Source organism: Triticum urartu, chromosome 3A (genome assembly GCF_056163025.1).
Source record: "Triticum urartu cultivar PI428250 chromosome 3A, HENAU_Tu73, whole genome shotgun sequence".
NCBI classification, from domain to species: Eukaryota; Viridiplantae; Streptophyta; class Magnoliopsida; order Poales; family Poaceae; genus Triticum; species Triticum urartu.
Window position 1 is genome coordinate 742,353,992 of NC_141875.1, and position 8,972 is coordinate 742,362,963.

An 8,972-nucleotide genomic window follows, 5' to 3' on the forward strand; every position below is an offset into this window, starting at 1 on the left:
ATAGCGGCTATAGACAAAGGCGAGCGTGCGCGACCGAAGCTTGACGAGGGCGTCGTCTATGCTGTGTGTGCCGTGATATGAATGGATGCGTGGTGTGCATGTTGCTGTGTATTGTACCGACGCATGGTGTGCGTGCTGCTGTGTACTGATTAGTTGGGTGTGTTCTATTGCAAGTTCTTGTTTATGTATGCTTGTTTTGTGTCCTCATATATAGATCGTGTTACAGTTCAGGACATGTTTACATAGCGCATCAAGCTAAACTTTTCCATGGATGTACATCATTCTCGATGTGGTTGGTCCACTTATAATGATCTGGGTTTGCAGAGAGAAAGACTGCAGAGACATTGTTGCAATAAGCCACAGTGGCCTAGCCCACACCGTCGTGAAGTTCACCGAGTAGCTACCTGAGCCAGCAGCAATCCGCGACGACATTAGCGATAGCTCGATACTCGCCTGTGCACTAGAGGGGTACAAGGTTGGTTGACGCTTCGAAGACCATGAGACGACCGAGTCCTCAAGCTAGATGCAGTAGAGGGACATCTAGCGCCGCATGTCCAGGTACCGAACCCACTCGGTTTCATTTCAGAGTAGCCGATGATGATGTGTGTAGAGGAGGCATGAAGATGAAGGCCGTGAGCAGCGGTGCCATGAATATACCCAAGCATGTGCTTCACCATCGCCCAGTAGAGTAGCGCAGGGCTTGCGTGTGAAGGCACACTTGATGCACGACATAAGCGATGTTGGACCGCGTGAGTGTGAGGTACTGAAGAGCTTCGGCGTTTCTGCGGTTGGTGATGAAGGCACCAGTGGAGGCAGAGACCTCGAGCTTCATGTCGGCAAGTGTGGTAGCGGGCGGTCAGTCAATCACTCCCACTAGCTTGAGGAACTCAGTAGCGTACTACTCATGTGAGAGGATGGAGCCTAGAGTCATGTGTCGTACCTTCGTGCCGAGGAAGAAGTGCAGAGGGCCCATGTCCTTGAGCGAGAACTGCATATGAAGACGATCGATGTCACGGGGTAGAAGCTAGGTAGTCCATGCCGTGAGGACAATGTCATCTATGTAGATAAGAAGATACATTGTGTCTTGTCGCAGTGGAGCATGAACAAGGAGGAATCCGATGTCATATCTCGAAAGACAATGCTTCAAAAATTGGGACAAAGCGTTGGTAGCAGGCACGAGGAGCCTGCTTCAGCCCATACAATGTATGTCGAGGAGGCAAACACCATGGGGATGTCCCATGTCAGTGATGCGTCTATTTTACATCATGATTGCCTACTGTTACTTTTTATATTTTGAAGTTATATTACCTATTATGATGCAATTCTAATGCCTTTTCTCTCTTAAAATGCAAGATACATTGAAAGTGGGATAGTACCAGGAGCTGTAATTCTGACCTGAAAAAACTACATTAGAGATAGCAATTCTCCAGAGCTCAAAATGACGTGAGATGTTTGGGTATTTATTTTGTAATATATAGAAAATAATAGAAGAAAGAAGTACTAGAGAAGAGCCTTGGTGGGCCCACAAACCATCGGGTGCCCTAGCCCCAAGCCGCGCCAGGGTGTCTTATGGGGCCAATAGCGGTCCACTGACGATGTCCTTCCCCTATATGAAGCCTTTTACCCTAGAAAAATTCAAGAGAACACTTGCGGGACTTTCCGCCGCCGTCTCGAGCTGACAGCTTGTTTAGTTGGGGTTAATTCAAGTTGGGGAAGGAGAATTGAAGGGGTACAAAACTTTACATCTATTATTTGGTTAGTGGGCTTGAGAATTCAGAAGACATTGGGTATGGGAATTGGGACTCCAATTCCCATTGTTTTATTAACAGGGGAGAGGGTGAGAGTTGAAAGGGAATTGTTATAGTGAATTCATCTTAACCCTTCATCATAACTTATGTTGTCTTTCCTGATCTAAATACCTCTTCAATTCCCACAAACCAAACAAGGGATTAATGTTTTCCCCAAATTCCTCATATATTTCCTATCATGTGTCAAACAGAGGATGGAATTAAACAACTCTTCCCACGTCTTATCTCAATACAATTCCCAGCTCTAAACTCCTATTCCACTTTCTAAATAGTGCCAAACACACTGTGAGAACCAGGACAGAAACCAGGACACACGTGAGGGGTGTGGTGGACCACATCCCCTTACCTTTCACTCAGTTGTCGGTTAGATTGATTCCAACAAAAATAAGTCATTTCATTTATTTTCATGAACTATGGTCCATAGTTTTTTTTCTCTCGGGAACTAAGTGATGTCACGACTCAAAACCCTCAGGTCATGGTTAAGAAAGAGTTATCGCAAGAAAAAAAGAATGAATTATTGCTGGGCCAAATTTTCATCCAACTGTTACCAACTTATGTACGTCATGAAATCTTGCTCGTGTTTTCATCATATTTAAAATGCATTATTCAGGTCTGCTGCTAGCTAAAGAAGTTCAGTTCTACATTGATCTGATGTGGTTTTTGTAGCCTCGCATAGAAAACAATACTGCCTTCACTCCTGCCCCCGATTCTTCATGCCAGCTAGTAACAATCTCTTCCAGCCCAACACAATTTTGTGATTCTGAGGCATTAGTTTGCTCTAACGGGCTAGGTTTGGCTGTGTGTTTGCCGATCATGGACGAATTGCAGGAGTATCCATCTAGTTTCATGATTGATGCACGAGATGAAGTTAGGCATATGGACGGACTCTCCAATCTCGAGTATAGTACTTTCTATGTTTCTCTTGATAAAGATCATATTGATGGTTGCCCACACAGTTTGTGATATTGCATATAATACAGTGTCCAGTAGGGGTACTTTTAACCAGTGCTCAACAAAGTTGCAATTTTACATGTTTAAAGTCGGAAGACTTAGGTGAAGACCTAAAAGCATTCGATTGATTGGAGATGCAAGTTTTCAATTAGTGTGGGAGGATTGCATTGTCTACCACTTGCTTTAGAGGAAAGCGATGTGCACAATCAGCTACAGAAAAGGATTCTTTTGAAGAGAAAATATATATTAGTATTGGCACACTTGGGTTCACCTCTTGCTGTCAAGTTGAGCATTCGTATTCACTCTTCTCCCGAGAAGCCGGGGTCTCCTGAATGAGATGGCACCTGGCAGACTAGATAGTATCAAGTTTAGCAAAAGCATGATTTTTTTTTTGACATTTAGCAAAAGTATCTATCTTTTCTTTTTGTGGGACGCAATCAATCATGTTTATTTTCTTTTCTTCTGGAGGAAGAGAATCAGGATTCCAAAGAGTCATAAAGTTTGATATGGGCACCTTATTCTATTAATGAATCTGTGTAAGTGGGAGCTCCATTGATGACTGACTGACCATCATCCGTGTGAAAGGCTTTGCAGGACCGCATCCATAGACAGTTTGTCTGTCCACTCCATGGAAGAATTCTCCAACTTGCTCTACCACTATATAATACTAGTAGTAGTAAGTGTAACAAAACACATAGCATCATCATCGACAGACACCATATATCACCACCACAAATTCACCATGACGACCTACCTGCTGCTGCTCCTCCTCTTGCCTGCGACAATCATGGTGGTGGCCAGCCAGCAAAACCCTCCTAGCACACCGGCACCGATCACGCTACCGGGGTGCCCCGACAAGTGCGGCCAAGTGAGCATCCCGTACCCCTTCGGCATCAAGGATGGCTGCTACCTCCCAGGCTTCCACATCATCTGTAATGACACCTTCCATCCCCCCCGCGCCTTCTTTCCCGCTGATAATCCTTTAGGCTGGACGCAAACCAGAACCCAAGTAATCTACTACTCCACCAGCCACATCCCCGAGCCAGATAAGCTTATCAACTCATCCTCGTCGCCTGTTGAGCTCTCGGGCGTGTCCCTGGTGGAGGGGAAGCTAGTGGTGCATGCCCCGTTCAGCTACGACTGCACACTCAACTTGTCGTGGAACGCGGCGAGAACGATGACTATGCAATTCCCGTATGAGAGTAAGTTCCTCCTGTCACATGGAAGCACCGTGCTGATGGGCATCGGGAGATCTGCCAAGGCCCGGCAGACCCTTGGTCCAAGTTGTGAGGCGTACGATGGAGTCTACCTCCCCGAGGGCATGAACACGACGGCGTGCTCAGGGTTGGGCTGCTGCCAGGTCGCCATACAGCCCGAGCCGCCGAAACCGGGCTTTTTCAACGTCCACGTCTATCTTGAGAGGGAGTACTACAGAACCAGAGGTTGCTCCTACGCCATGCTTGCGGACAAGTCCTGGTACAACTTCACGACCATGGACCTCGACGGCGACGTTTTCTTGCGAAGGAACGACGCCGGAGGGGTGCCCGTCGTGCTAGACTTCGTGGCCGGTTTCCATCCATGTCCGCGACCTCAGCAACCAGAGCCCAAGGGATATGCGTGCACCAGCGACAAGAGTAGGTGTGTCGAAGTCCCCTTGTTGTACACCGATGCGTACATCTGCAGGTGCTTGGACGGGTACGAAGGCAACCCTTATATACCAACTGCTGGTTGCCAAGGTAACATACCAGACCTTGCATCAATTCCTTCATCTAGTAGGAGTATCTGTGGCATTAATTCATCTACCTATCTATATTAACAACTTTGCGTGCATGCATGCATGCCTTATTTGTAGACATTAACGAGTGTGAGAGGCCGGATTTGTACCCTTGCCACGGGATATGCCAGAACATGCAAGGAGGATACAAATGCACCTGCCCTGCCGGAACCAGGGGCAATGCCACACAAGGGCGTTGCACCGATATATTTCCTCTACCAGCAAAGCTGTCACTAGGTAACCAAGTTAATTACCCTCAACCTATCATCTAAAGAACCAATTTGGATACGCATATGATTTGGCAAATTTGTTTGACTCTCTTTATATATTGCGGCATAGTTTGATCCAAGTTTTTACTAACTGACCTTATATATCGATCTGTTTGTTGATCACATAATCATAAAGGTTCACTTGTGTACAAGGTCTATAAATTAAATGGTTTGATCTATAATAAGGTATATAACGTGGTTTCTTTGCATTGCTCCCCATATATAGGTGCAACCGGCGGTCTTTTTCTCATAGCACTTTTGGGGTTTGTCGTCCTTCTCCGTAGAGAGAAAAAGAAGATGAGACAATTTTTTGAGAGAAATGGCGGCCCTGCACTAAAAGAGGCAAAAATTATAAAGATCTACACAAGAGACGAGCTCAAGCAGATTATAAAAACTACAAATTTTATAGGCAAGGGTTGCTATGGTGAAGTTTACAAGGGCTTTCTTGATAATCAACTAGTTGCGGTAAAGAAGCCCATTAAGGACAATATCGCACCAAACGAGCAATTTGCAAACGAAGTCATTATTCAATCTCAAGTCATCCACAAGAATATTGTTAGGCTCGTAGGTTGTTGCCTGGAAGTTGATATGCCGATGCTAGTTTACGAGTTCCTCTCCAGAGGCAGCCTCGATGACACTCTTCACAACAACAACGACGACGACAAGAAGGAGGTGACTCTTGACTTAGATAAACGTCTAAATATTGCTGCAGAATCAGCTGATGGTCTTGCTTACATGCATTCAAAAACTAGCAAGACAATTCTACATGGTGATGTGAAACCAGCAAATATACTCTTGGATGATTATTATGTACCAAAGATATCTGACTTTGGTATATCAAGGTTGATTGCAAAAGATAAAGAGCACACCTTAACAGTCATTGGCGACAGGACTTACATGGATCCAGCATATCTACAAACTGGCCTACTGACAGAGAAAAGTGATGTCTACAGCTTTGGAGTTGTACTATTGGAACTTGTAAGTGGGAGGAAGGCTACATATTTGGATAATAATAGCTTACTAAGAAACTTCCTTGATTCTCAGAAAAAAGAGATGATACCAACCGAGTTGTTCGACAAAAAATTTCAAGAACCGAGAGATTTGGAGCTTCTTAGTAGCATTACAAGGGTTGCCATGGGATGTCTTAGTCTTGATGTGGATGAAAGACCAGCAATGATGGATGTAGCAGAGCGCCTTCTCACATTGAAGAGATCTCTTGTGTAGTTAGAGATATAAATGTACACTTTGCATGCTTTTAGATTCTAGTATGAAGAACATGTGTGCTTTGCTCAACAAGATAGGCATGAGTTTCGTGAACTGTTTCCATGAAATAGAAGCAGGGGAGGTGTGCCTTTGTTTTAAGAAAACTGTGTGAACGCATTTGTAAGATCTGGGAGTAAAGGCGTTTTTATGGCAAGGAAACTCAATGGATTAATAAAATTTATCTTCTTGTTATTAGCCTTTTCAAATGTAATGGTCACTGCTGATTGTTGATAAGCTTGAATATCCGACAGCCGCAACATATTGTTGATTAGCTTGAATAAAATTGATCTTCTCGTTACTAGCCTTTTGAATGAAAATCGAGTACCAAATATTACTCGGCGGAATTGTAGACTATCCATGTTGCTTCATAATATGCATGTTCAATACATTTGGAGAACTCTGGGGTAATGATGTCTTGAAATGCTTCATGTGCAAAGATGACACCACATTTTCTGGAAGCAGCACCACCATTTTCTTCTTTTTTATTTTCATATAAAAACCACTCCACTCATATACATACAACAAACTAGTTCCCAGAAAAATATGTACAATAAATTCAGTTTGAATATTGCAACCAGCAGACCCCCCCCCCCCCCCCCCCCCCTTGTTTTCCTTTTGAGCACGCACAACCCCGCTTGTTTTTTAGCACTCGCAACCCCGCTTGTGGACCCAGTTGTAAGCAGGTGTATAGTATAGAAATCATATCCACCAGCCACCACTCATTGCCTCCCAATGCCATCTGTTTGCTCTTGGGCCTCAGTGGAGTAGAGATGGCTGAAGCTTTTGTTTTGGTGTCGTGCTTTCGGGTGGAAGCTGGTGAATGTTTTGGTGACGTGGTTTTAACTAAAACCACGACAATAATTCTATGATTCATGCAGGACGGCACCAGTTTCTTCTTCAGGAGCCAGCGGTTATAAAGTGAACTTTTATCGATGAGTCAATCATGTGATAAAAGAGGTACTCTTCGTACAAAATAGGTTTGATTGTTGGTATCTAGGTTAGATAGAGGAAAGGTTTGAATTTGAACTGTACACGAGTGACGGGTTCCAATTTTGAAAAATACTTGGAAGCTTTTTTAATGTACCTGAACAGTCTTTTTTATTTTACACCCGAAGTACATTAATAGAAAAATGCAAGCAAAGCGTATGAAGGCGTACCAACAGCTGCTCAACCTAGTTAAAAAAGAAAGTGACCATTTCGATCTTGTCACACTAAACCGCCGAGAGCGTTACTAGTAGTTTAGGTCCGGTCCATGATGGTTGTCACGGGAGAGCGAAATCTGACTTAGGAAATGCGAGATATAAATGATCCCTGAGAAAGGGCAAAAAGTTTTTAAAAAGAAAAGAGTGAATTACAATAGCAACCATCCTACTAAAACAACTTGTTACTGTATTTACGTTGCCACACGACCACCGGTTGACTTGATCTTGTCAGCACTAGAAAATGACCGTGCCGAGCTGGAAGATAAATAGAGCATCCATGTTATAGCCACAAGTCAAAGCAGCGAAACCATATCGCAGCTAGCTGCCTCCCCTCCGTTCGCAGCTAGCTCCATCAGACCATCGCCCACTCTCTCTTCACTGCCCGTCACCCCCAATCATGTCTCATGCACACACCATCTCCATCGCTCACGGGCCTTTGCATTGTCGTCATCACCGACTTCCCTCTTCTCCATTAGACCATCACCCTTCTCTCCTCGCCACCCCCAAAATAAAGGTCATGAGATGCGTTGCCGGCCCATGGGTTTCAGTTATAGGAAGACATAGCTTCTGTTATGCTGGCGAGCACAAGGGAAGATGAAGTAACAGAAGAAATCAGTATGGGGTCATCAGGTCTAGTGCCGACGGTGTGTCAACAATTGTCATGGATGAGCTCGATTCTAATTTTCTGTGGCGATGCAAATGTTTTCTAACATGGTGCAACCTCATGTGTATTTTGCTACAAAAACCTAAGCGGCATGCTACAATGACCCATAATATCCGTTGCATGCAGAGGAGCAAGCCTGGATACAACACTGAAAGGAGATGTTGCAGGGCAGGGAAAATGTTGGTGCTGCGAAGACCAGGCGATGATATTGCAAGCCAAAAAGTGATGCTGCAAGGTCGGCGTCGCCGATGCTGCGGGTCAAGGCGCATGCGGGTACTGCAAAGACTAGCGGATGATGCTACAAGCCGGTACGGGCCACTTCAAGACCATCATTGACGTCTTAAACGGTGAGTCCGTGAGGTGATTGGAGAAGTGCAGATTGATCCAATGGCTGTTGTGCTGGCCGATTCCCGCCATATTTTTTTAACCGACATAAAATATTCCTATAGACACCCCACCCAGAGTCGGCCGTCTATCTCGATGTCCAGGTTAAGGTAGGGTTCTCGCCTCTCGCCTATCGAGATGACAACGCCATCGCCACCCTAGCGTTAACCCCCCAGATCCACCAAAACTGCAATCGTTACGCAGTTGACCAGTACGTAGATCCACGGATGGCAGGCACGGAGGCTTCCAGCTTTCCAATCGTGATTGAGATCCTGCTGCGGGAGGCGCTCAAGGGTGATCTGCTGACCTTCCCGCTAGGCTGGATCTGGATCTACGATCAGCAGAAGAAGCTGGACGGCAAGGTTCCACACAAGAAGACCGACGCAGGCCACAGCGAGGAGCTGCTGCTGGCAAAGATCAACGTCGATTTTCTGACCAATAGCTACGTTGACGTCCCCGCCGAGCAGCTTGCCGCCCACTACAGGGAACTACCTGGATTCGCTGGACCTGACAATAGGAAGTGGTGGAGGGATGAAGCAGCTCTCAATAGGTGATCGTCAAATCCGATTGATTCAGCTTGATCACACTGTGGATCGATTCCATGTCGTCCTTCCACTATCTTTATTTATCATGGCTTATATCTATCTATATGTAAAG

General features: G+C 45.2%; 1 protein-coding gene across 1 annotated transcript; it reads left to right on the plus strand.

The window, feature by feature from the left end:
- The first annotated feature begins 3,446 nt into the window (after window positions 1–3,446).
- LOC147982557 (wall-associated receptor kinase 1-like) lies at window positions 3,447–6,245 on the plus strand. The gene is made up of 3 exons (XM_087514450.1): window positions 3,447–4,495; window positions 4,612–4,770; window positions 5,029–6,245. The coding sequence occupies exons 1-3, from the start codon at window positions 3,502–3,504 to the stop codon at window positions 6,024–6,026; spliced, it is 2,151 nt and encodes a 716-aa protein (XP_087370576.1). The 5' UTR covers window positions 3,447–3,501; the 3' UTR covers window positions 6,027–6,245.
- The last annotated feature ends 2,727 nt before the right edge of the window (window positions 6,246–8,972 follow it).